Source organism: Sarcophilus harrisii, chromosome 6 (assembly GCF_902635505.1).
Source record: "Sarcophilus harrisii chromosome 6, mSarHar1.11, whole genome shotgun sequence".
In the NCBI taxonomy this organism is placed as follows: Eukaryota; Metazoa; Chordata; class Mammalia; order Dasyuromorphia; family Dasyuridae; genus Sarcophilus; species Sarcophilus harrisii.
In genome coordinates, this window is record NC_045431.1 from 239,939,087 (window position 1) to 239,966,129 (window position 27,043).

At 51.1% G+C, this 27,043-nt stretch overlaps 1 protein-coding gene and 1 long non-coding RNA gene across 2 annotated transcripts; one reads left to right on the forward strand and one right to left on the reverse strand.

The window, feature by feature from the left end:
- Positions 1-3,856: 3,856 nt before the first annotated feature.
- LOC116419791 lies at positions 3,857-6,526 on the reverse strand. The gene is made up of 3 exons (XR_004230093.1): positions 6,444-6,526; positions 5,798-5,927; positions 3,857-4,585 (listed from the first exon to the last, which is right to left on the reverse strand). It is a non-coding gene; the product is annotated as an uncharacterized LOC116419791 (long non-coding RNA).
- Positions 6,527-11,165: 4,639 nt separating this feature from the next.
- On the forward strand, positions 11,166-24,511 carry UNC93B1 (unc-93 homolog B1, TLR signaling regulator). The gene is made up of 11 exons (XM_023506599.2): positions 11,166-11,717; positions 12,074-12,215; positions 13,741-13,894; positions 14,855-15,016; positions 15,335-15,464; positions 16,006-16,099; positions 18,167-18,291; positions 20,497-20,679; positions 20,918-21,191; positions 21,927-22,045; positions 22,937-24,511. The coding sequence occupies exons 1-11, from the start codon at positions 11,613-11,615 to the stop codon at positions 23,261-23,263; spliced, it is 1,815 nt and encodes a 604-aa protein (XP_023362367.2). The 5' UTR covers positions 11,166-11,612; the 3' UTR covers positions 23,264-24,511.
- The last annotated feature ends 2,532 nt before the right edge of the window (positions 24,512-27,043 follow it).

Here is a 27,043-nt window from a genome sequence, read left to right on the forward strand (position 1 = left end):
AGAGAATGGCTGAACATCCTGGGGTCGCACTATCTCAGGCCCGGGCACCAAGGCTGGCACTCTCCCAACCGTGCCAGGAAATCCATCAGCCAGAGCGAGGCGGCCGGGGGGCGGCTGGACCTCTCCAGCGGGGCGTCCCGGAGACGGTTCGGTCAAAACAGGCCCTGGGATCTTCCCCCCAAACCTTCCTCTCTTCTAAACCTCCCCCATTTCTGCCGTCCTCCCGACAACGCAGGCTCCCAAATTTTATCCTCCACTCACCCCCCATTCCTTCAGTTGCCGAGTCTTGTCATTTCTACTTTCCAACATGTCTCACATCAAGGCCCTTCATTCACTCAGGTAGCACCGGCCTGACTCAGGATGTCATCCCCACGGCCGGACCATTGTAATGACTTCCCCAGTCCCACGGGGAGCAGAGGCCGGGCCAGAGCCCAGAAAGCAGCAAACCCCTGTTTGTCCCCCAGTCGCTCAGTCTGGCTCTGGAAGACGCAGTCATAGATGGGAGTGAGCCGTAGAGCAGCTGAGCCAGGGAGACATGGCAGCCTGTGGGGAATCCGGAACCGAGGGAATTATCCAAGGAAGCCAGGACTCCTCTCTCTGTTGCTGTAAAAATTCTTTCTTTCTTTCTTTCTTTCTTTCTTCCTTCCTTCCTTCCTTTCTTTCTTTCTTTCTTTCTTTCTTTCTTTCTTTCTTTCTTTCTTTCTTTCTTTCTTTCTTTCTTTCTTTCTTTCTTTCTTTCTTTCTTTCTTTCTTCCCTTCCCTTTCTTTTCTTTTCTTTCTTTCCTTTCTTTCATTTTTTTTTTAATTAAAGCTTTTTATTTACAAAACATATGCACGGGTAATTTTTCAACGTTGGCCCTTGCAAAGCCTTCTGTTCAAGGATCATTTCACGTACTGAGCAAAAGACAGAAGAAGGTCTTGAGTGAATGGTCTGAAGCCATAGAGACAAAATGGAAACCGAACATCTCAGGAGAAAGCTCTTGATCCCCAAAGTGTCTCAAGCAGAAATGTTTGAAATGAAAGGAGACCATTCGCATTCTTTGGCTGAGATTCACTGCGGGTGATGGGTCAATCCCAACGAGCAAATCAAGAAGCGTTTGAAATAGGCCAGAAGAATCTCCCACCTGTGCTCCCTGTGAGCCGGGTCCGACCCCGAATGTCGGGGTTCCGTAGGAGATCCTGGACTCCCCAGAGAAAGCCCACAAAGGCAGGGAGGAAGCCATCATGGAGCCAGTCATACAGCGAGAAGTCCTGGAAAGCCAGCACGCTAAGGACACGCTCATCGAGAGACAATCCGACCATTGGATGCTCTGAGAGATAGGGGAGAAGGAGGGGAGCCCTTCGCTAGCGTTTCCCCTTTGTTTTTGGAAACGGGGGCTGTCATCTGTGCTTTCCCAAGATAGGTTCCCAGGACTTTTATTTTGGATTTCCCCCATTCCCCAAACATAAATTTGGATTTATATTTGGATTTCGTGTGCTTTTATGTTTAATATCAGAGGACAAAAGCTAGTTAACCCAGAGTTTTTGGTTTTCATCTGAAGGGGTGAATATGGAGATGTGGACTATTTATACACCATGTTTGGCTCAATAGTTCTAGTACATAGTGATTTCACAATGTCAAGAGTTTCCATGGTTATATATAAACACACACATTCACACCACTCACACTCACACACACACACACACACACACTCACTCACACACTCATTCACACACTCACTCACACCCCCCCCCCCCGACTCTATATTAGCCATGGTAGGGGAAAGAGGGGAAAGGAGATCACTGGTTCCTGCCCCAGGCGCAGTTTTTGTGGTTATCTGAGGGTAGGAGCTCCTGGCTGGTGTCCGGTGCGGTACTCGGTCCCTCCGTGAGCATCTCTGTGCCTTCTATAATTTCAATGTGTCCACCTTTATGAGACTGCAACTGTAAAAGTATCTTAAGGCAAAGTTTTAACCAGGTAATTTACCCTGGAGAAGGGTAGAAATAGTCCACATTCTATTAGCTGCTCTCTTTCATGATACATTGTTGGTGGAACTGGTCCAACTGTTTTGGGGAGAGACCTGCAATTATGCCCAGAGAGTTGTAAAACTGTGTATACCCTCTGAACCATCCCACTATTAGGTCTGTCTCCCAAGGTGATCAGGGGAAAAGGACAAGAAAGAGGGCAGCTAGAGAGCTGGTGCTTTATCCACTGCGCCACCTAGGTGTAGCGAGACAGCGCCAGCCCTGAAGTCAGGAGGACCTGAGTTCAAATATGATCTCAGACACTTAATGCTTCCTCCTGTGTGACTCTGGGCAAGTCACTTAACCCCAGTTGCCTCAGTAGAGAGAGAGAGAGAGAGGGAGAGAGAGAGGGAGGGAGAGAGGGAGGAAGGGAGGGAGGGAGAGAGAGAGAGAGAGAGAGAGAGAGAGAGAGAGAGAGAGAGAGAGAGAGAGAGAGAGAGAAGGATTGAAAGTAGATAGACATCATTCATTTGTGTGGCTAAGATGCACAGGCTATGTAATAAAATAAAAGGGGGGGAATGACACCCACATTTTCTCCATCTTTCAAAAAGCTTCTCGTGATCCTTCCCTCCCTCTGGCTCTGAGTCTGTGCCCCGTCTCGTGGCTGTGTTCCCGACAGGTGTCTCTCCTCCCTTTTCTTTCTCTTCCGAATTCTGGACAATCAGGCTTCACACCTCCCGGTTCACATAAACTCTTAAAGTGACTGGTGATCCCTGAGGAACTGAATGCAATGGCTGCTTCTCATCCTCATCCTTAATCTCTCCACAGCCCCCACTGCTGTTTTCCCTCTCCCCAGGATAGTCTCTTATCTCTGAATTTTCACAGCTGTGAAAACCAGCTTTTAGCACTGCTTGGAACACAGCAGGCGCTTAATTAATACACTTTGGATTGGAAAGGAGGAGTCGGAAAGTCTCCAGGGAGGGAAGTAGACTTCAATGTAGAGTGTGTGGAGGGAGGAAAGTCTAAGATTTTGGAAGGGAACAGTTTGTGGGGGACTTCAAAGCCAAACGGAAGGCTTTCTGTTGGTCCTGGAGCCTCTGAGCTCCTTCAGCTCCTCCGCTGGACTCTCCTGGTCTCCGCCCACCTCTCCCAACGCTGCTCCCCAGACTCTTTCTGGAACTTCTTACAGGCTGCGTCCCCCCAAGGCCCTCGCCTCTCCCTCCGGGCTCCCCGGAGTCAGCGATCGGCCAGCCTTAATTTCTCGGGTCTCTTCCCACAAGATCGGATGGCAGCATTTCAAAGTAGGTGTCCCTGAGATGCCTGAAGTGAAGTCCCCTCAAAGCTCGCTTCTTCCAGCCTCGTGGAGGGTGCCACCATCTTCCCAGTGTCCCGGCTCACACCTTAGGGGTCAGCCGTGACTCCTTACAAGTTGCCAACTCTCTGTTTCTCCGTCTCTTTCTCTCTCTCTCTCTCTCTCTCTCTCTCTCTCTCTCTCTCTCTCTCTCTCTCTCTCTTTCTCTCTCTCTCTCTTTCTCTCTCTCCCTCTCTCTCTGTCTCTGTTTCTCTGTCTCTGTCCCACTGTCTTTTTCTTTCTCTCTCTTTCTCTGTGTCTGTTTCTCTCTCTGTCTTTTCATCTCTGTCTCTTTCCTTCTCTCCTTTTCTCCAGACTGTCACCATCCTGTACAAGCCCTTATCTCCTTCCTCTATTCAGACTATGAACCTCCCGGACTTCCTTTAAGTGCCAACTGAAATCCTACTTTCTACCGGAAGCCTTCCTTAAGCCTTCTTAATTCCAGTGACTTTCCTCTGTTGATCACTTCCTTTTCATCCTGTAATAGCTGGCTTTGTATATTTGTTTGCCTGGTGTCTCCCCATTAGACTGTAAGCTCCTTGAGGGCAGGTATTGTTTGTTTTTTGTCTCTTGTGTATCTCATTACCAAATAGGTGCTTAATAAGTGTTTATTGGTCGATTAATTGGCTTAGACTATTGCATTACCCTGCTTTGGGTCTCCCCTCTCCCTCAAGTCTCTCTCCACTTTTATTCCTCTCCATGGGTCCTCCTTTCTGACATGATCTGTCAGCATCATTGTCTCCAGCCTTTAAAAACAGGTTTTTGGCTGCCATCTCTAGAAATCCTTTTCCTTTCACCTTCCTAGACTTTAAATTCCTTTTCCTTTCACCTTTCTGGACTTACTGCTTATTCACCTGCCTCGGGCAGTCTCTCTAGGTAAATTAGCCGGGTTTTTTTGTCCCGCCCTCCCCCTTGGCCACCCCCAGAACTGTTTTAATAAGAAAAAGCAGAAAAGAAACAACCCGGCAAAACTGATCAATACACTTAAAACTGCCAGGCAATGATCTGGCCTCCTGGGCCCCAGCTCTGCAAAGGGGTGGGACGGAGGCCAGGGCGCTTCTGGCGCTGTTTTTGTGATTCAGACGCTGTTGTCCTTTGGGCTAACACCCTCTAGTCGTCCTAAATGGTTTCTCGGCTCCGCAACTTCATTTTGCATCAGTTTCTGTAAGTCTTTCTCTGCTTCTCTAGTTTTTCCCATCTGTTTCTCATAGTTGGCACAGTCCTATTCTATTCCATCGGTGGGCAATTCGTTCAGCCGTTCCCCCATCAATGGGCTTCGCAGAAAAAGCCCTGTTATAAACACACATGTACATATATGTATATACAAACATAGATTCACATGTAAATATACAATAATACAGCAGTGCATGCACATAAACATACATGCACATACATGTATATAAATGTGCGTGCATATATGTATATGTAAACATACACACACAAGCATATAAATATACTCACATACATGTATATATAAATACGCATGCACATATACACGCATGTACACATGTATGTATATATAAACATACACGCAACATAAATATATACATGTACATACATGTATATAAATTTACAATATGTATGTGCGCAATCTACATGTACATGTATGTATATAGATGCACATGTATGTATTATAAATATACACACATGTATGTATATATAAATATATATACACAGATACAATGGTGTCTCTGCAGCGCGTGCGCATGGGGGTGATTCTCTTGGGCGGGCGTCCGGTAGTGGGCTCTCTGGCTCAGGGATATGGCCATTTTAGCGACTGCTTCAGTGACTCGTCCAGCATCACTCGGCCAGGGGAAGAAGAGCCCGGTGCGCCATGGCGCCACCTAGCGGTCTCTCTATGAAGCACTTTTCAGTCCCGTTCGGGGTCTGAGGATCAATGCTCGTTGACGGCCGGGCTGCTTCTTGGGGGTTTCCCTGCCCCCCAACAGCAGAGGGCCCTCTGGGGGCTGACCTGGCGCCCCTGGGTTCAGGATCTTGCCCTTTTGTCTGGGTTAGCCCCCCTTCTTCCAGGCCCCGGGACCCGCTTGCCCCCTCGTCCCCGGACGCCGCGACCCCCCCTTGCACCGCGGGTTCTCTTTCTGCCGGAGGTTCTAGTCTCTGGCTGCCCCTTCCGACGCTTGGTAGCCCCCCCGGGTCATCAGCACGGCCTCTCTTTAACTGGCCAGCCGGGCTGTCCCGTAGCCTGAGCCGCTGCGGCGTCGGTAGCATCCAGGGGGACGGGCGCCTCACTCCCCAACCACCCCCAGAGCTGGGCAGCTCGTTCTTCCCTCCCCCCCCCCCCCCCCCCCCCCCCCCCCCGCAGGCCGGCCTTTGCTTGTCAGCAGCACACGGGGCTGGAAGCGGGGTCCAGCGGTTCTCGCGCGAGCATCACTTCCCCAAGGTCTCTCTGGGCAGCTGGGAAAGCCCTGTTTCCAGGCCACCCGCTCAAGAAGCCGTGACTCCCCCCCCCCCTTCCTCGAGATCCATCCGCCGACAGCTCACCGTGGGGCTGGAAGTCGGTCAGCAGTAGCCTCCAGGCAGCCGGGAGATACCGCCGAGTCACCTGAACTCACTCACCAGCTGTGGGACCTGGGAAAAATCATTGAGCTTCCGGATGCCTCAGTGTCCTTACCTGTAAAGTGGGAATCATAATAGCACCACCTCCCAGGGTGTGAGGGCCGAGGAGCTAATAACTGTACAGCTCTTAGCGCGAGGCCCGGCACATAGTAGGCGCTTTATAAATGTGAGCTATTATCTCCTCATCCCAGGCAGGGGGTAGCCTTCATCTAATGACTACTTCAACACAATTATACAATGACATTTCAACACTCGTACACTTACACAATGTCTCGAGCTCACAATTACACAATGTTGCCACAAAACAGTTACAGAACAATATCCACACAGCGGTTCTTCCAGTCACTTTCCAATTTGTTAACTGTATTTATCCAGAAACAAACAAACCTCAAATGAACTGCAATCAAATGGGGCCAACTAATGAGATCCATTAGTACAATTAGTCTCAACAACTCGACTCCCCGAAATCCGTTAAGATTCAAGATAAATCCTCTTGAACGGAACCCATCTTCCCCCCAAACGTCGATTTAGGGCTTAAGTTCAACGTGGGGAAGGGCAGTCAATCACTCACCTAGCATTTATTAAGCGCCTACTGTGTGTTAGGCACCGGGCTAAGCCTTGGGTAGATATTCTGCCTTATTATAAAGCACCTCATGTGGAAGCTCCCACTCGGGACAAGGGCACACAATGTGCGTATTTGTTTTATCTGAATTTGCTTACCAGGACAAAGATTTGTTTGTTTTCTCCATGTGGGGGAAGGGTGTAGGAGAAAAAGGGGAGGAGCGAGGGTGGTAAAGAAAAAGAAAACAATTAAAAAAGAAGAAAAGAGATCCATTGTGGCAATACAAATATGGTACAGAAGAGAGGCAGAGGAGCAGGACATTTGGAAAAGCCATGTGGAAATGGTCCTAGAATTTGGAAAAACAAAGCAAGCTGTATGAGATGGAAGTGCGGGCTCCGTATGCTTCTCTTTTTCTGTTCTAGTGTTTATTGAGATTTGCCAAGTTAAGGAGAACAAAAAGTTAGTATTCATATATTATGAGACCACATCATCCAGGAAAGATCAGATTTTCTGGGTGATTGAGGCTCAGAGTAATGACCAAATTACTGGATTTTTTTTTTTTTGGGTTCATCTCTTGCATAAACATATCCACTCAAAGCCAACAAAATCTCAATTAAATCAGTGAAAATTCTCTCCCATTACTGACTACAGTGGGCACCAATGAGGTCAAATTTGAGCTGTGAATGGGGGCATCTCAACAGGGGCACAGCATGCCATCCTCCCCATCAGTCTGTATTTTATGAAAAGAAGAGGAAGATGGCACATGATTTTTGTTGTTTAAAAAATACGGATGTGGCTGCATGAAAAGTGGAAATGACTGTGAAAGGTTTTTCACGCGCATACTTAAGCACTTCCTGAGGTCATCTGAAGTCTCCTTGAAACTCATTAATAGACCAAGAAGGAAATGCACATTAAGAAATCAAAATGTAGGGGGCAGCTAGGTGGGGCAGTGGGTAGAGCACCAACCCTGAAGTCAGGAGGACCTGAGTTCAAATCTGACCTCAGACACTTAACAATTCCTGGCTGTGGGACCCTGGGCAAGTCACTTAACCCCAATTGCCTCAGGGGGAAAAAATCAATATTTAATTGGACAGAAAACAAAGCAAAAGAAAAACATATCTCAAAATTTATCCAACTTCTTTCCTACAAAGAAAGCCTGAGAGAACAACTTTTCCATTTCTACCATTTCTCACCAAAAAAGGAGGAGTTTTGGTTTCTGCCTCAGGAACAAACACACGGGGCCCCTAAGTGATGGATGCTGTCACTGCAGCCTTAGATAATGCTAATCCACTGAATGGTTTCTATTTTTCCCAGGCTGTTACTCGTCTCATCTTCCTGTAACACAACCTCCCAGGCCCACAGTCTCATGGGAAATGGAGTCTTAGAAACTTCTCCCATTTCTCTGAGACCCACTATTCTGGGAAATGCACTACCGTCCTTGGTTTCATTATTACACGCCTTCCTTATTCTTTCACTGTGCCTCACACAGGGAAGATTATTAGAATAATTACATCCTTTGCCTAAATGGTTCCATTGTTGAATAGACCCCGATGGTGTTACAAAACAACACAAAACCCCAACTCCTGACCCAAAGATTGTAATAGTAGCCCCGTATATAATTGCAAAAACCAAACCAAAGCAAAAACCCCAAACCTGGAATCGACTTAAAAGTCCAACAATAAGTCAGTGGTTGAATAGATTGTGGTATATTATTGTAAGGAAATACTATCGTGCAATTAAGAGCAGCTAATCTGAGGAATAGAAATAAATCTGGAAAGACTTTTATGAAATAATTCTTTACTTTCCTCAGATGGAACATACATTAATTATATACATAATTATAGCCAGATAGGAGAAAATAAAAGGAAGAAACATTTCTATAGTAAGTACCATACAGATATGTCATTTGATTCTCAGAACAACCTCAAAAGGTAGGATTATTGTCCTCATTTTGCAGCACAGGACACTGAGATAAACAGAGTTAAGTGATTTGCCCAGGACCACACAGCTAATACTGTCCGAGATCAGATTTTAAACTCAGGTTTAAAGACTTAGAGAGCAGGATGGAATATTACTACCCTACTATATGCATTAAGATTCATTTAAAAGTATTATTGGTTGTATTGATGCTTAATATTTTTAAAAATAAAGTACTCATTGGGGAGGGGGGTAGTTTGGAACCCTGAATTTCTCAGGGCTCCCCTGGAGCTTAAGATCTGAGCATTTCAGGGGGAGGCAGAAGCCGAGAGTTGGGATCCCGAGTCTGCTGCCTTAGGATCTTGGTATCTTAGCCCATCACATCTCCTCTCTGGGCCTCAGTTTCCCATCTGACAGATGAAGGAATCAGACTAGCTGTCCTATAGGAACTTTCTTGTTCTTTTTCCTCCCTAGTCCTGGCCCAGAAGGTCTCGGATTGAGAATTAGGAGGCATCTGCCCACCTCCTTCACCTGACACAAAGGAAACAGATTTAAGAAAAATAAGAAGTCCCGGCAGCACCACTACCGGGTCTATCTAGAGAGAGCATAAAGGAGGAGAAAGGACTGCCATGTTACAAAAAAAATCTTTGCGGGAGCTTTTTTTTGTAGAGGCAAAGAACTGACGACAGAGTGGATGCCCATCAGCGGGGGAATGGCTGAATAATTTCTGAGATGTGAATGTAATGGGACACTGTTGTTCTACAAAAAATGAGGAGCAGGATGTAATGTAATGGAACTGTGTTGTTCTATCGGAAATGATGAGCGGGATGTAATGTAATGGAACGTTATTGTTCTACAGGAAAGGATGAGCGGGATGGAGTGTGATGGAACACTGTTGTCCTATAGGAAAGGATGAGCGGCCTGTAGTGTGATGGAACACTGTTGTCCTATAGGAAAGGATGAGCGGCCTGTAGTGTGATGGAACACTGTTGTTCTGTAGGAAAGGATGAGCGGGCTGTAGTGTGATGGAACACTGTTCTATAGGAAATGGTAAGCGGGCTGTAGTGTGATGGAATACTGTTGTCCTATAGGAAAGGGTGAGCGGGCTGTAGTGTAATAGAATACTGTTGTTTATAGGAAAGGGTAAGCGTGATGTAGTGTGATGGAACACTGTTCTATAGGAAAGGATGAGCAGGCTGTAGTGTGATGGAACACTGTTGTCCTATAGGAAAGGATGAGCGGCCTGTAGTGTGATGGAACACTGTTGTTCTGTAGGAAAGGATGAGCGGGCTGTAGTGTGATGGAACACTGTTCTATAGGAAATGGTAACTGTCCTATAGGAAAGGGTGAGCGGGCTGTAGTGTAATAGAATACTGTTGTTTATAGGAAAGGGTAAGCGTGATGTAGTGTGATGGAACACTGTTCTATAGGAAAGGATGAGCGCTGTAGTGTGATGGAACACTGTTGTCTATAGGAAAGGATGAGCGGCTGTAGTGTGATGGAACACTGTTCTTAGGAAAGTAGCGGGCTGTAGTGTGATGGAATACTGTTGTCCTATAGGAAAGGGTGAGCGGGCTGTAGTGTAATAGAATACTGTTGTTTATAGGAAAGGGTAAGCGTGATGTAGTGTGATGGAACACTGTTCTATAGGAAAGGATGAGCGGCCTGTAGTGTGATGGAACACTGTTGTGCTGTAGGAAAGGATGAGCGGGCTGTAGTGTGATGGAACACTGTTGTCCTATAGGAAAGGGTGAGCGGGCTGTAGTGTAATAGAATACTGTTGTTTATAGGAAAGGGTAAGCGTGATGTAGTGTGAGGGAACACTGTTCTATAGGAAAGGATGAGCGGCCTGTAGTGTGATGGCACACTGTTGTTCTACAGGAAAGGGTGAGCGGGCTGATTTTCGAAAAGCCTTGAAAGACTTACAGGAACTGCTGCTGAGTGAAAGGAGCAGAACCAGGAGATCATTGTACCCAGTAACAGTAAGATAAGGGGATGATCAACCGTGATGGGCTGGGTTCTCAGCAGTGCAGTGATTCCAGACAGTTCCAATAGACTCGGGAGGGAACATCCAGAGAAAGAACCATGGAGACTGAATGTGGATCAAAGCACACTATTCTCACCTTTTCTTTCTCCTGTTTTCTTCTTTCTTTTTCGTGTTCTTCCCTCTTTGCTCTGATTTTTCTTTCACAAAAACGAGCGTGGCAATGTATTTAAAATGCTTGTACATGTAGAACCTGTATCAGAATGCGCGAATTTAGAGTCGGGAGCCTCCCGACTCCCGACTCCCTAACCCTAAATGCCTTCCGACTGTATCAGAGTGCTTGCTGTCCTGGGGGGGGGGGGGGGGGGGGGGGGGGGGGGGGGGGGGGGGGGGGGGGGGGGAGGAGGGGTAGGAAGGGCAAAAGAGAGAAAAATTTGGAACTCAAAGCTTACAAAAATCGATGCTGAAAAGTAGCTTTATGTGTAATTGGGAAAATGCCTTTAAAACGTACAAAAAGACAAGTGGGATCAGAGTTGGCTCCCAAGCTTTATTCGCACAGTAATTAGCATCTCTCCAAGCGCCTTCCGGGCCGCAGAGCGCGTCCCGGGTATCGTCTCCTCCGAGTGTCTCCCGGAAAGGAGCTTGTGTCACGGTCACCATTTTCCTGAGGTACCCGAGGTCCGGCCAACGCAAACACGGATCCGAGCGGGCTGCAGGGCGGGGCGCTCAGGGGCGGGGCCCGCGCGGCCGCCCGGGATCAAAGACTGCACCGGAGGCTCCCCGCGCCGCGCGCTTCTCCGCCTCCAGCCCTATAATTCTTGGGGGATGGTGGATTGGGTGCTTTGTGGCCTGGGGAGTAGCGCCTGAACTTTTCGGGCCTCAGTTTCCCCGGCTATCGAGGGGGCTGGACTAGAATCTTCTCCTCTGGGGACCGCCTTCGGCGGGGGCGGGAGGGGTGACCGCAGCCGTCGGGGATCCCCCGGGACCCGGCGGACGCCCCTTCTCCCGGGTTTGGGATCCGGCCGGGAGCTCAGGTGCCGGGGTGGAGGCGGGGACAAGTTCTGGTTCCTGGTTCCTGGTTCCCGGACCCGCCCCCGGCCCTGCCCCCGCCTCCCGGCCCGACAGTCTGGCTGCGAGGCAGGAGGACCGGGAGAACTGCGTGCGCTCGGGGCGGGCGCCTCTAGGGTCTGGCGCGGCGGCTGGAGAGCCGGGGCGGGCCGTGGGAGATCCACCCTCTGGGGAGGCCCCGGAGGGTGAAGGACAGCAGCTGTACAGCCATGGAGGCCGAGCCTCCGCTGTACCCTGTGGCCGGAGCGGCCGGCCTCTTGGCAGAGGAGCCGGGAGCTGGAGTTCCCGACGGGGTCCTCCCGGACGGGCCCGAGGTAGGGCTGGAGAAGGGCGCCGTCCCGGGGGGCTTGGACTCCTACCTGTCCTGCTGACAGTTTGGGTCGCTCGGGCCAAGCCCGGGGATCCTGCTCTGGGCCTCAGTTTCCCCATGTGTGCATGGAGATGTGGTCTTGTGCTCTCTTCCTCTTAGCCTGTGCCCCAGGGAGCCGGGCTCCTGATGGGGAGGGGCCCCGGGCGGGAGGAGGCCCCAAAGTCCTGGGGTCTATCCTGGGCTGGGGGGGGGGGAGGTCGGCTTTGGGGACCGGAGCTCCCGCTGCCCCTCCTCTCTGTGGCCGCCGCCAGCCCGGGGGAGCTTCCTCCCTGACCCCGGCCCTTGTGCTGGCGCCCACAGCTGGACGAGTTCGTGGGAGCTTATCCCGACTACAACGAGGAGGAGGAAGAAGGCAGATACTATCGCAGAAAGAGGCTGGGCGTGATCAAAAACGTGGTGTCCGCCAGCATCGGGGGGATGCTCACCTACAGCGTGTACTTGGGTAAGAGGCGGCCCTGGCTCCCCCTTCCCCGGCCCCTCTCCCCAGCCAAGGCCCAGAGGCCAGCCTTGGGGCCTCAGTTTCCTTATTTGTAAAAATGATCTCGTTGGACTAAAGCTCCCCGAGCTTCCTTCCAGCTCTCACGGGGCCCTTAAGAGAGCCCCAGAGGTGGCCCCTGATGGAAAGCGGGGTCCAGCCGCCCTTACTCCTTTCCTCTTCCTTCCTCACTGGGGTCCAGGTTCAGTGTCTGCCAGAGGCCCAGCCCCACTGGCTGCAGCCAGAGACCAGCGGGGATTTATTTACTCGGGGCACTGGAGCTGCTGGGAGCTCGATTCAGTGACTTGTCTAACGGACTTGCTCCTGGACGCTCCCGGCCTGGGGGGAGGGGCAGGGGTTAGTCAGTGAGAGCCAGGACCTGTGTCCTCAGATCACAAGCATGGATCCCACTGGCAGCCAAGGCAGCGGCTCTGCAAAGCTCTGGGAGCGCAGAGTAGGGTTTGGCTGGTGACTTGTCCCAGCTGCCTCCGTTCTAGAGGTTCGGGGCTCCCTGCCTGTCCCAGCCGCCTCCCTTCTGGAGCAGGGCTGCCTGCAGGGAAGGGGCCCCGGGCTGGAAGGTCTGAACCTCGGCCCAGCCCAAGTCCTAGCCCCGGGTGATCTTGGGCCAGTCACTTCTCCTTTCTAAGTTTCACTTTCCCCGCCAGCCGAGAAGGCCACGCCCACTCACCCTCGTCTCCCAGGCCGCCAGCCCAATGAGAGCAGACTTGAGGATCCGCAGGAGATATTATTAGCTCGCTTCTGGGCAGACCTTAGAGATGGGGAAAGGGGGAAAAGGGGGGTTCTCAAGATCTGAGCAGGTCCTTCCCCCGACTCCTCCCAAGCTGATGAGGAAGCGGGCCCTGGGCAGCCTGTGAGAGACCTTGACCCCGGCGGGCCGGACCGCAGCTCGGGCCGGTTCCTCTTCCACTTCCTCTCCCCCAGGGCTGCGGGAGCTGGGACTGCGGGCAGAGCAGCGGGGGCTCCTCTCCCCCTCCCCCGTCCCCTCCCCCATTGGGGCCACGTGGCTCCGGGGCTGCCTGGACCGTGCAGCACCCTTGGCCGGGAGCCCGGGTCAGGAGAAGCAGCTCAGATTCCCGGATGTTCAGAGCTGGGAGGAACCTCCGAACCCAGAATGCCAGAGCTGGGGGGACCTGGAGCAGGGAACAGAGAGTGTCAGAGCTCGGGCTCCAGCCCAGTCCTAGAGGCGCCGGGCATTGCCCCTCCCGGCCAGGTCCTCTGTGCGCTCCCCTGACTCCCCCTTTCTGCGCCCACCGTGGTTTGTGTGCACGTTATGCTGAGTGTCCTTAATGCTTTGTGGGCGCCCTTCCTGCCCCCCAGGAGGCAGCGCCCCCCCCAGCCGCCGCCTGCTGCCCCGGGCTCACCGAGCGGCTCCTGGACTCGGGGCCCCAGACACTTCCTCCCCCAGCGAAGCCGGGCCCGCTCCTGGGGAGGCTGAGTTTGGGTCTAACCCCTCCCCATAAATCCCCCCCAGGGCTCCTCCAGATGCAGATGATCCTGCACTATGACGAGACCTACCGAGAGGTGAAATACGGCAGCATGGGGCTCCCCGACATCGACAGCAAGATGCTGATGGGCATCAACGTGACCCCGGTGGTGGCCCTGCTCTACACCCCTGTGCTCATCAGGTGGGGGAAGGGGCACCCTCTGACCCCTGCTCCTGCCCGTGGGGGGGTGGGGAGTAGAGCCTCAGGCCGGCTGCTCACTGGGAGGCCCTGACCAGCCTCAGTTTCCCCTCAGTCCTGAGGGAGTCCTTCTTGAATCCCAAAGCTGCCTCTGCCTTTTCCTGCTGCCTTCAGTGTCACCTCAGAGGAGGCTCGGCTCAAGGGGCTCCTCCTTCCTACCCCCTCCAGTTACCAGGTTCCTTCTGCCTCGACATCATATGCAATTTGTATTTCCCCGGGGACCCTGGGGTCCCCCCACACACACACACACTGCACTGGAGGGCCGGCACTGGTTCATTTTGGTCTCCCCAGCTTATCCTAGCATACTGTAGGTGCTTAATAAATGCTTATTAGGTTGAACTGCATATAGGTCTCCTTGTCACCTTAAGGGAGACATTTCAGGGCTGGACAAACCTTCAGGGATCAGGTTCCTTGCTTTACCATTTGGGAAACTGAGACCCAGACAGAGGGACGGACCTGGCCCAGGTTACTTGTGGTAGAAGCGGTCGGGATTGGGATCCAGACCGGGTGTTAATGTTGAGCCTGCCCTCCCTTCTCCTCCTGTCCCTCCGGGAGCTGGTCCTGAGGTGGAAGGACCCGGATTAAAGCTGGAAGGGGCCCCTCTCCCATTTCCCAGCCACGCCCTGTGGCCAGGGGAGGTTAAGTGAGCCTGGCCCAAGGGCACACGGGGCCCAAGAATCGGAGGGGGGATTTGAATCCAAGCCTGAGACCCGATGGGATTCAGAGACTCGGGGTGCAGGTGGCTGCTGCTCCCGGGGACCTGCTGGGCTCGAGCGGCAGCCTTGGCACTGGATGCCCGAAGGCACAGAATGGAGGGCGCCGCTGGGACTGGGCTGGATTTGGTGCCGGCCCAAGGGTCAGGGTTCTACCAGGGCCAAAGGCTAAAGCTTCTGCCCTTGGCAGGTTCTTTGGCACCAAGTGGGTGATGTTCCTGGCCGTGGGCATCTATGCCCTCTTTGTCTCCACCAACTACTGGGAGCGATACTATACGCTGGTGCCTGCCGCGGTTGCCCTGGGCGTGGCCATCGTGCCCCTCTGGGCCTCCATGGGCAACTACATCACCCGGTGAGTGGGGCCGGTGGGGGGCGGGGGGTGGCCCCATGATCCCTTTACCTCGCCAGGGGAGGGGGGCCCGCTGGGCCCTCAAAGGGGCAGAGTTTGCAGCCAGAAGGGAGGTCACAGATAATGTGGGTACACAGAAACACGTCACCATGGTGATGGGAAGTGGCCAAAGAAGTGGGATGATGGCCAATTGGGTGGGGACTTGGAGCAGGAAGTGGTGGGAGCTGCAGCAAGAGCTCGGGGTGGAAAAGCGGGGACGACTGCGGGGACCCAGGGGTGAGGCCGGGGTTCTCTCAGTGCCATGCTCTCTGTTCCTGGCAGGATGTCTCAGAAATACTACGAGTACGTGAACTACAAGGAGGAGCACGTGCAGGAGCAGAGGCGGCCCCCGCGGGGCACCCACATCCCTTTTCTTGTCATCTTCCACACCGTCTTCTACAGCTTCTTCCATGTGAGCATGGGCCGGATGGGGGCAGGGACTGGGAAGCCTTGGGCCCCGGGGCAGTGCCCTGAGAAGAACCCCCCAAATCCTCCAGCCCCAGCTCTACTGGGGCACCCGGACCTTGGGGGACGGCAAATGAAGGAGCACTGGGGGTTGGAGGTGGGAGACACTGGGGTTCCGAGCCTGCCTCTGATGGGGCACCGTCATGGAAGTCTCCTTTCTTCCTCTATCTGGAAGCCCCTCCCCCCCTAGACTGTGAGGAAAGCATCTCCTCCCCCTGGCCCCTCAGCTTCAGGGTGGACCTACTGTGAGGGCCAGCATGGAGCTAGAATGGCAGAACCTGGCCTAGTCTCTCAGCCCCACCTGGATGCCTTTGGACGATGGCTCACTCTCTTTGGCCTCAGTTTTCCCCTTTATGAAATGGGGAGTTGTACTTTCTGGCTTCAGGGTTCCTTTGAGGTCCATGACCTAGAAATGTCCCACAAGGATGGGGGACAGGGCTGGGGATCCCGCGGCCGCCCCCTCCAGCCCCTCCTCTCTCTTCCTGCAGCTCAGTTTTGTCTGTGCCCAGGGGCCCATGGTCTTCTTCCTCAACAAGTACTTGTATGATCGGAATCACACCCTCTATCACGTGCGTAACTGTGGTGAGTCTGAGACCTGGCCGGGAGGGAGGGGGCCCAGCCCCGATTCCATTCGACAAGAATCTGTGAAGCATGTGCTGTCTGCAGCCAAAGTCGAGTTCCTCGGCTGTAAAATGGGGATAATAACAGCCCCTCTCTTACAGTTGTTGTGAGGATTCAATAAGATCATGTTTGAAAAGAGCTCAGCACACAGTAGGTACTATGGGAGCGTCAGCTATGAAGATGAGGGACCACAGATCCCTGCCCCCAAAGTGCCTCCCCTCCCCTGGACAGAACGCACGTGGACAGATTGTAGCAATCAGGGGGGGAAATCCTGGATGTGATTATCAGCTCCCACAAGTATCCCAGTGGGCGAAGATGAAAAGTGGATTGTATGTGAGACAACTCATTTCTTTTTGAAATGAATGTCAATTTTAACACACTAGTAACAAAATTGCCCCAAACGGTCATGGCCCCTTCGGAGCTTGTTTTTTTGTTTCATGCTGTATTGTTCAAAGTGGTATTGATGCTCTTTTCTTGCTAGGTTGTTTTTTTTTTGTTTTTTTTTTTAATCTATCACTTCCTAGTAATTGACCCCTTCCCCCCAAGAAGCTGTTCTTTATAACACATAAATCTAGTCAGCTAAAACAAGTTGACACATTGGCCAAATATGTAGCGTGTGCACATTTAGGGGCATAACGCAGAGGGCTGGGAGAACCCGAAAAAGTCTCGTGTGAGAGGTGGTCCCCGAGCTGCCCCTTAAAGGAGACTAGTAATTTCAGAAAGGAAAGATGAAAGGCCTTCTGAGAACAGTAAAGTAGACAGGTCTGGTTGGCACATTCCTTTTTTTTTTCCTTTTCAATTTTATTTATTTAAAACACACATTGCTTTATGAATAATGTTGGGAGAGAAAAATCAGAACAAATGGGAAAAGAAATAAAAAAAAAAGAAAAACCCACAGGAAAAATACAGGAACAGAGCATGTGCTGATTTACATTCAGTCTCCATGGTTCTTTTTCTGCCCAAATTCTATCGGGATCGCTTTGGATTCTCGGCACACTCGTGGAGATGAAGTCTTGTGGCTGGGGTCCGGCAGACAGCTGGTGATGTGGGATGGAACTCAGGAGAGAGTTTGGGCTGGATGTATAGCTCTGGCAGGGAGATGGCCGCTGATGAGCTCCCCAGGCAGGACAGGGGACACCCAGGGAGAAGAGAAGAGGGTCTAGGATGTCTTTGGGAGACCTCCAAGGGTAGGAGATGATCGAACAAAAGGCACTGACTGGCAAACAGGGCCAGTTTTGCCAGAGGTGTCCTCAAAGGTCAAGAAGAAAGCATGGTGGGAAAGCTGATTGACTGAGGGTCACGGTACCCGAGTTCAAATCCCTGGCTTGCTAGTTATGCGATACAGGGGCCTCACTTTTCCCATCTGTAAAAGGAAGATTTAATGGACTTTGAGGTCTCTTCTGTTGATAATTGGGCTCCGAAGGAACCTGTCAAGGTGGACTGAGGTGGTCAGGGAAGAGTTCCTGGCAAAGGAGGCCTGGAAGGGCAGCTTGGGTTTGGAGAAGAGGGAATGTTGCTCTCTTTAGAGAGATTCTGGACCCTCCCCAAAGCCCCTGTTGGTCCTGGTCTGTGAAAGGCGGGTGCCCCAGTGCAATCAAAGCTGGGGCTCCAGGTGTCTCAGCAGCCCTTTATCTGGGAGGGGAAGCCTGTGCAGCCCCAGCTGGATGTGTACTTTGGTTTGTGATCTCGGGACAGGAAGGTTGCTTTGGATCATCCACACCTTCCTGCCCAGTTCTCCTTAAAAACAACATCCCGGGTTTGTAAGATGGCTCACAGAGCCCCGGGGTCAGGCCTTTGGGCCCAGCAGGGACTGGGCTTGGGCTGAGAAGCTCAGCTTCTGGCCTTGGACGGGAATTAAAGCTCAGTGGTGCTCCAGGAGCGGTGCTCCAGGAGACAGAGCCTGCAGCCTTGATCCCGGTCTCTGGTCCAAGCGTCAGCGGCAGGCCCGGACCGGACAGCTCTGGCTGGGGTGGCTTTGGATGTCCTGTCCCGTCCCACTGTGACTTTGTGGCCTCTCGTGTCCCCCAGGCACCAACAGCTCCGGGATCCTCATCGGCTTCAACAAGACCGTGCTGCAGAGACTGCCCCACAGCCAGAACCTCATCGTGGTCGAGAGCGTGCTCATGTCGGTGGCCTTCCTGGCCATGTTGCTGGTAGGGACTCCCTCGGCCTGGGCCCTCCCCGGGAAAGCCGGAGCAGAAAAGGGCAATCTGACAAGATTTGGGGCAGGAAGGGAAGGCAGGGAGAACTATGGGATATCTTCCAGAAAAGGTATCCTTGTGGATAGCACAAGCTGGCCAACTCCTGCGCCCAAAGTAGACACTGAAATTTCTCGCACCATGTGGGACGGGCTCAGTTGGCGGGCGCCAATTTGATGACACATTTCATTTTCAGTCCTCCAGAATCCCGAGTTATCATGGTCTTGAATAGAGATCCAGAGCCCTTCAGAGTCATTCTTTCTTTCACATAAAGCAAAGCTCTCTTCCTGCTGCATCCTTTCATAGACCTCCTCCCAGTTCCTTCCGAAATGAGCCATTTCATCATTTCTTAGGCCACAAAAAGATTGCATCCATTCAGAGACATAATTTGTTCAACCACTCGCCAACAGAACACAGTCTCTCAGTGGCCAGTTTTTGACCATGAATAATTTTTAGATCTGGTCCTCTTCCTCTTTGATTTCTTTCACATCTAGTTGTGTTATAGCTCATTGATAATTTTGTAATGTCTTAAGCACATGATCCAGCTCGAACCCGGCAGCCGCTGTTATGATCACCATTTTACATATGGAATAAAAATAGTTAAAGTCACTTTCTGATGCTCACGTAGACGCTAAGTGTCTGAGATGAGATTAGAGACCAGGACTTCCCGAGCCAGTTGGGTATGCTATCCACTCTGCCATTTGGAGCCTGTTTCCACTACAAGCTTAGAGAAAACCTCTAAGGTCTATTCTAGTTCTAAGTTTGTAGTGTATACTCCTTAATCGGAAGGCAGTATGGTATATAGAATAAACATTACAGAGACTAGCGATGGGGTGTCAGGAAGATCTGGGTTTAATAATGTCCCATTTTTCCCCCCTTGATTGATTGGACTTGGGTTTACAAGATAAACTGTTATCTGAGCTGTAGCTTGAGTGTCTTTGATTTTTGGAATATGCTGTTTCATTCTCTTCTGTGCTTTTTCATGACTGTGGAATAATCCTGAGTTGTTGGGGTTTTTTTTGTCTTTTTCTTAACTATTTATGGACTTTATTGCTTGTTATTAAAAAGTCCCATTTCACCATTCCTTGCAATGACATTTGAAGTGCATTTTTTTTTCCTGGCACTGATTTATAGATTCTCTTGATCTGTATTTTATATCCTATGTAGAGAAGTTCTGGACAGTTTTCTTGAGCTGTTTCCTGCAGGATGGTATCCAGATCCTTAGGTTATCTTGCCTTTAAGGAAGACTCCTGGTCCTTAAGTTAACTTTGCACATTCTTGTTGTAGAGAATCCATATATTCTTTTACTTTTACTTCTCTTTTGCCAAGTTTTCTTTTCTTAATTCTCCTTTCTTTCTTCTCTTAATTTTGTGTTTCAAATATATTATTTTCTTTCACAAAACTTTTACTTTGTAGAATTCCTCCATGGAACATTCAATTTTTGCTATTATATTATTTTTGTTGTTGTTGTTAAATTCTGCATTGAGAGCACGGATTTCTTCTCTTGTGTTCTTATTCTGTTCTCACTCTTTCATTTCTCTCTATTTCTCTTTCTGTCTCTGTCTCTCTTTCTCTGTGTGAGTCTCTGTTTCTCTTTGTCTCTATTTCCTTCACTTTCTGTCTGTTTCTCTTTGTCTCTGTCTCTCTCTGCATCTGTTTCTCTCTTTTTATTTCTTTATGTGTCACTGTTTCTGTCTCTGCCTCTCTGCCTCTCTTTTTGTGTGTCCCTGTTTCTGTGTGTCTATCTGTTTCTCTCTTTGTTTTGTGGATCTCTTCATTTCTTTTTTTCTCTTTCTGTCTCTGCCTGTCTATTTCTTTCTCTGTGTCTCTGTTTCTCTATTTCCTTCACTTTCTGTCTCTCTGTTACTGTTTCTCTCTACCTCTGCCTATCTCTCTTTTTGTGTCTGTGTCTCTGTGTGTGTCTGTTTTTTTTCTCTCTCTGTGTGTCTCTTTCTCTGTCTCTGTTTCTCTGTCTCTCTCCATGTTTCTCTCTCACTATTCATGTCTGTTTCTCTCTGTCTCTGTGTGTGTGTCTGTTTTTCTGTGTCTCTGTTTCTTTTCCTCTATGCGTGGCTGTTTTTCTCTGTGTGTCTCTGGGTTATTCCACCCTTGGGGGGTTTCCCAGAGCGAGGGACCCAGGAGCTGTGCTTGCACCCCTAGGTCCTGGCCCTGTGTGGCTCTGCCTACCGGCCCACGGAGGAGATCGACCTTCGCAGCGTGGGCTGGGGGAACATCTTCCAGCTCCCCTTCAAGCACATGCGTGACTACAGGCTGCGCCACCTTTTCCCCTTCTTCGTCTACAGCGGTTTTGAGGTGCTCTTCGTCTGCACCGGCTTCACTCTGGTACGCTGTGGGCTCCCCGGCTCTGGGACCTCTCTCCCCGTGGGCTCAGGGTGTCCTTGGGTTCTGTGGGCCCCGATCCCTAACAGCTCCCAGCAGTCTGCAGGCACGAGGCAGGCGCAGAAGGAGTCTGAGGGCTCGGCCTTGGCTCCTGGGGGGGGGGCTCCTTGTAACTCACTGCAGGGGGGGGGGCTCCCCGGGGTCCAGTGGCTCAGAGGCCTCCATCCTTCTCTCTCCGCAGGGCTACGGCGTGTGCTCCTTGGGGCTGGAATACCTGGCCTACATCCTCATGGCCTATGGCTTTGGAGCCGCCGTCTTCTCGAGCCTGGGGCTCCTCCAGCTGTGGCTGCCCCGCCAGGTGCCCCTGGTGGCCGGGGCGGCCGTGCACCTGCTGCTCATCTTGGTTTTCTTCTTCTGGGCCCCCCACCCGCAGGTGGTCAGCCACAGCTGGGTCTTCTACATGGTGGCCGTGCTCTGGGGCGTGGGCAGCGCCCTCAACAAGATTTCACTAAGTAGTGAGTACCCGTGGTGGGAGGTGGAGGGGCACATCGTCATCCGGTCTCCCCGTCGGGCCATTTTAGTCGTGTCCCCCTTTGGGGGCTTCTTGGCAAAGACCCTTGTCTTTGTCATTGCCTTCTCATTTTACAGATGAGGAAACTGAGGCAGGTAAGGGACTTGCCCGAGGTCACACAGCTAGTAAGGCTCCGAGGATAGATTTGGATTTGGGAAGCTGGGTCTTCCTAACTTCGGGCTGGGTGTTCTGTCTGCTGAGGCAGCTAGCCGCCCCTCCTGAGAATAGCTCCCCTTGTAGAGCTCCATAAGGTGTGAAAGCCTCTCTGAGAGGCAGTGGCTACCGGGAGCTCCCCTAGCTTACAGATGGGGAAACTGAGGCTCAGAGAGATCCAGCAGGTCCCTCAGGTTACATGGCTAAGACGGACTGGAGCCGGGTCTGTCCTCTACTTGCCTCCAGGTGGAGGGCTTTACTTATTATGCCCCCTGGGGCCCCGACTGTTTGGAGATAAGAGGAACAGAATTATGGGGCCAGACTTACAGATGGGGTGGGGCTTGGGGCAGAGAGGGGCCCTGCAGATGGATTGTGGGTGACCAGGCCAACGAGGGACTGCACAGGGGTGTGACATAGAGCTCAAGAGCTGGGGTTTGAAGAGGGGGGAGGTATGGGGGACCCGAGAGGCAGGCCCAAGCCGGGGATCCTGGGCAGAGAAATAGGCCGTGCCCTCTGTCCCCCACAGCCCTCCTTGGGATTCTGTACGAAGATAAAGAGCGTCAGGATTTCATCTTCACCATCTATCACTGGTGTCAGGCCCTCGCCATCTTTGCGGTCTACCTAGGCTTCAACCTGCCCATGAAGGTAAGACAGGTGGTGTGTGTGTGCCGAGTGGGGGGTCAGAGAGGACCCCTGGGAAGGACCAATAGAACAACAACTCGTTTTGCCGTTCAGGCAGCTCGTCTTTGTGCGGTTTACAGAAACCTCCTTTCTCCCCCACGGTCATTTCCAAAGAGAGCATATCCTCTCTCCCCCATTCCTGCTAACATTAAACAGAGAAAACGAGTTTAGCAAAAGGAGCCGGGATTCTCCTGACTGTCGCCCCTGGGCGTCTGCCGGGAATTCCTGGGTATCCTGTTTCCCCTGGGCACCTGCCCTTGATTCTCTGGGCATCCTGTCACCCCTGGGCACCTGCCCTTGATTCTCTGGGCATCCTGTCGCCCTGGGCGTCCTCCCAGGCTTCTCCAGGTGCCGTCGCCCCCGGGCATGGGCCCCAGGAAGGCAAAGGCATTTGCAGAAGAGCCTTCTAGGGCAGCCGCACCCGTGGTGAGGGCTGTGGAGGAAGGGAAAGGGAGGCCTGGGCTGGGAAGGCCCCCAGGTGCCTGTGCGGAGGAATCAGCGGGCCTGGCTCCTGGGAGGGGATGGCTTAAGGGCCAGAGCCAGGGCCTTCCTAGCAGGACTGGTGCTCGTTGGTACATATGCGCGTGGTGGGGAGAGGAGACACTGAGTCCAACAGGGTGGGGGTCAGGGGCACGTCCAGTGTATGTATCTGGAGGGGAAGGGTCACCCCAACAGAGCTGGGTCAGCAGCACCCGGTGGGGGAAGGGCAGCACTTGTCCCACTGGGGTCAGAGGCATGTGGGGGGGAAGGGGCCAGGTGGGGACAGGGGCACGTGGGGGGCAAGGGCAGCCCCTGTCAGGCTGGGTCAGGGCATGTGGGCTCTGCCGGTCCCAGCAGCCCCTGCTTCTCCCCCAGGCCAAGCTGGCCATCCTGCTGCTGACCATCATGGTGGCCGTGTTCTCCTATCTGTGGATGGAAGCCAAGCTTAAGCAGCGCGTGGTCTACCGCCTGCCCCGCATCCCCCGGCCGCAGCACAAGGTGTGTGGCTACCGGTACCTGGAAGACGACAACTCGGACGAGACGGGCTCGGAGAACGAGCAGGACTCCGCGGGGAGCCAGGAGGGCTCGGCCGACGAGGACGGCGACGGGGAGCCCGCGGGAGCGGGGGCACCGGGCCCCGCCCGGAGGCGCTGCCCTTATGAGCAGGCCCTGGATGGGGAGGATGGGCCGGGGCAGGAGTAGGGCGGCGGCCTGGGCTCCCTCCGTCCTGCGCCCTTTGTGTCCCTCCCCCTCCCCACCTCAGGCACCCAGAGCCGCCCCAGGTTGCACGGTTCCAGCCGGATTTCACCGCTTTAGTCCTTGGCACACCAAAAGTAAGCCCTCTCCCAGGTCTTAGTTGGTTCATCTCTGAAATGGGCGGACTCCCAGAGGAACGTCGGACGCCCCTCCGACCTGCTCAACTCTCAGTGGGAGGGGTCCACGAGCCACCGTGAGCAGCCCTTCCGAGCCGGGAGGGGCCCAGCTATTTCTGCGGCGCCCCCTCCTCCCCACCGCGGGGGCCATCCGGCCTCTGAACCCCAGGTCTACCTCCTCAGGAAGCCCAGGCACTTCAGCAGCCAAGGGATGGGGAACCCAACGTAAAACCCTCCCCAACCTGCCCTCAGGGAGCTTGCAGTCTCTGAGAGAAAACATTATGTAAATAGATAAGAGGAGGATGGTGTGGTCCGCTCTGAGGCTGAGCTGAGGGGTGTTCTCCGGGCTGGACTGCTGGCCAAGGCAAATATACCGCAGCTGGAAATGCCCCCTCCCCCAGCCCTCCTGCTGATCCGGGGCCAATCGGACAAAGTCTAGTTTCAATTCCTCATTGCGACTTTCACAGGGTTTGAAGGAAAATAGTAAGTTCCCTTAATAACGCCAGTCAACGGAATGAAGGAAGGAAAAGAAGCATTTATTAAGCACTCACTATGTGCCAAAGCCGGGGGGCTACAAATAGAAGAGGTCCCCGTCCAATGGGAAAGGCAGTACTTGTGGGGGAGCAGGGCCATGATGACCACGCTGGAACCCGAGCGGGGGTGGCGCCTCGTGTCAGAGGTCTGAACCGGAATCCAGCCCCGCCCCAAGCTCCAGAACTCGGCTGGACGAGAGGGACGGGTGGCGGGCCTTGTCAGCCCTGACCCAGCTTGGTTTGCTTTCGCTCTACTTACTGATTGCAAGTGAGGGCTGCCTTCTATTGGGGGAAATCAGGGAAGATGACCGAGTTCACTTAAAAAAAAAACATGAATAAGACCACTTAAAACACACAGAAGAAAACAAAGTTAGGAAGGGTGCAAACATGGGGCAATTTTGTTACAATCTTGTTCAATTTAAGATGCACTTAAAAACTCGACATTGACAATTTCATATATAATCCTCTTTTGTGTTCTTTGTATATTGAAATCATTGTGGTTTTGAGCATTTTACATTTCAAAATAAAATGTTTCTTTTTTAAAAGAGAGATTTTTTAATTAACTTAAAAACCCGACTTTGACAATTTCATATATAATCCTCTTTTATGTTCTTTGTATATTGAAATGATTGTGGTTTTGATTATTTTAAATTTCAAAGTAAAGAAATGTTTCTTTCTTGAAAGATTTTTTAATTAACTTAAAAACCCGACTTTGACAATTTCATATATAATCCTCTTTTGTATTCTTTGTATATTGAAATGATTGTGGTTTTGATCATTTAAATTTCTTTTTTTAAGAGAGAAAATTTTCAATTAAAGTCCAGGATGGTTGGGGAGATAGAGGACACAGAGCTTCTCTAAATGGCTCCCATGAACTATGTATCAGGGAACTGAAAGGTGTGAAATTGGACTCTTTGATGAGTTATGAAGGATTGGGAGAGGTGCCATAGGGTGATGGCGTTATGGCTTAGTTTTCCAAAGGCTACAAGCTGGTAAGCTTGTAGTTTATCCTTGGCAAAATGTTCAAGCAGACTATCAACCGAAGAGGATGGGATGGCCAAGTCTTGGTGAAGCTGAGCTAATTAGCTCCATTTCTAATTTTGGACAAACCATCCCCTATTTTTTTTTTTTTTTTTTTTTTTTTTTTTTTTTTACATTAGAGAATTTTGCTAGGATTCAGCATGAAGCTCTATGGCATAGGGAGAATCTAAATTCTCCCAACCCCTCCCCTTTTATAAAGATTAGAACTCTCTGGTTCTAGAATACTGGGGCAGTTTTCCTTTATAATTTCTTGAAGTATGGGGGCAGCTAGGAGGTACAGTCGATGGAGCACCAGCCCTAAAGTCAGAAGGACCTGAGTTCAAATCTGGTCTCAGACACTTAACACTTCCTGGCTGGGTGATCCTGGGCAAGTCACTTAACCCCAATTGTCTCAGGAAAAAAAAATCTAGGGCGCTTGTTAGTCTTTCTCCTCTTCTGTCATGAGTTCTAATTTAGCAGGAGCCACCCAATGGGCATGTGTGGAGCTGAGTTCATGAGGTGGTCTTCCTATGGGTACCACGGTTCCACAACAGTAGCAGGAAGTGCCTGTGTCAGAGCATTGGTCACAGATCACTCACTCATTTACTTGGCTTTAAAAGGAAGTGATTCTCTTACTCTTTTCTTTCTTCTCTTTGGAACATGATAAGGAGCTTTCTCTGGATCTCCCTACAAGGGGACTGAGGGAACAATGGGTACATGGGCTACTTAGGCAAGTATGATCTCGGGTACTTAAACTTTGGTTGTTCTTTCTACTTTGTTTCCTTCATGAGCACAGCTGGCTAAGCAACCCAAATGGATGGGGGTTTCCGACCTGGGAAGTAATCTCACGCCTGGGAGGTCAGGAGCTTAGTAAAGTGCTCCCTGAAGGGACTACAGGGCTTCTTAGGGCATCAAGAGAAGTCCAGGCCCTATGCCAGGCTGCCAGAATACAAGGGCCTCGGGGGAGCTATCCCACCAGGGCAGAGCTGAAGTCAAGGTGAAATAGCCATTCTTGTAAAAAAGTCGTGTTTTAGTTTCAATCTCCAACGAGAATACAACAGGAATTATTGTTTCATATTTGAATTCTATCAATGTGCACATAAGAGTTCTTTGAATTTTAAGCTTTTCTTTTCTTTTTTCTTTCTTCCCTTCCTTCCTTCCTTCTTCCCTTCCTCCCTCCCTCCCTCCCTCTCTCCTTTCTTCCTTTCTTTTTCTTTCTTTCCTCCCTCCCTCCTTCTTTTTTCTTTCTTTCTTTCCTCCCTCCCTCTTTCTTTTTTCTTTCTTTCTTTTCTTTTTCTTCCTTCCTTCCTTCCTTCCTTTTTCTTTCTTTCTTTCTTTCTTTCTTTCTTTCTTTCTTTCTTTCTTTCTTTCTTTCTTTCTTTCTTTCTTTCTTTCTTTCTTTCTTTCTTTCTTTCTTTCTATAAATAGCTGTTCTATATCCTTTTCATTTTGTACAATTAGTACTTTTTCTGATGCCCTTTGGAGGTACCTTAGACAGCAGTCAAACTTATGTTTAGGGACACCAGGGGGCACCATAATGCACAAGATGCTGAACCTGGAGTGGGGAAGATTCATCATCCTGAGTTCAAATTTAGCCTCAGATACCTATTAGCTGTGTACCCCTGACCAAGTCACTTTACCCTGTTTGCCTCAGTTTCCACAGCTTTAATATGAGCTGGAAAAGGAAATGTTCAACTGCTGCAGTATCTTAGTCAAGAAAACCCCAAATGGGGTCACAAAGAGAAAGACCTGACTGAAAACAACTGAACAAAACTTAAACTTTAAGTCATTTTCCTCTGGGCTTTGGGGTGAGAGCATAAAGAACCAGGAGTGTGAAAAAGTCTCAACTTCTGCAGGGCTGAACCTATTTTACATGAGAACCCAGAAATAAGGGGTCCTTAATGGGAAAACGTGGAGGCTCCAATCTCCCTGACCCCACAGGATCTGTTTTTGTTCTAAGATGCAGTTTCTGTCATTTTTTATTTCAGCATTAGTTTTTCCCTGTTGACTAGACCAATGCTAATTAGATTACTTTTAGCAGAAATAAATGGGCAAGT

What these genes read in the sequence shown, in the direction of transcription:
- UNC93B1 (XM_023506599.2), top strand. Translation starts at nt 11,613, where the DNA reads ATGGAGGCCGAGCCTCCGCTGTACCCTGTGGCCGGAGCGGCCGGCCTC. An exon ending in ATGGGCAACTACATCACCCG is followed by an intron (nt 15,017 to 15,334) that starts GTGAGTGGGGCC and finishes TGTTCCTGGCAG; the next exon opens with GATGTCTCAGAAATACTACG. An exon ending in TCTGCACCGGCTTCACTCTG is followed by an intron (nt 20,680 to 20,917) that starts GTACGCTGTGGG and finishes CTCTCTCCGCAG; the next exon opens with GGCTACGGCGTGTGCTCCTT.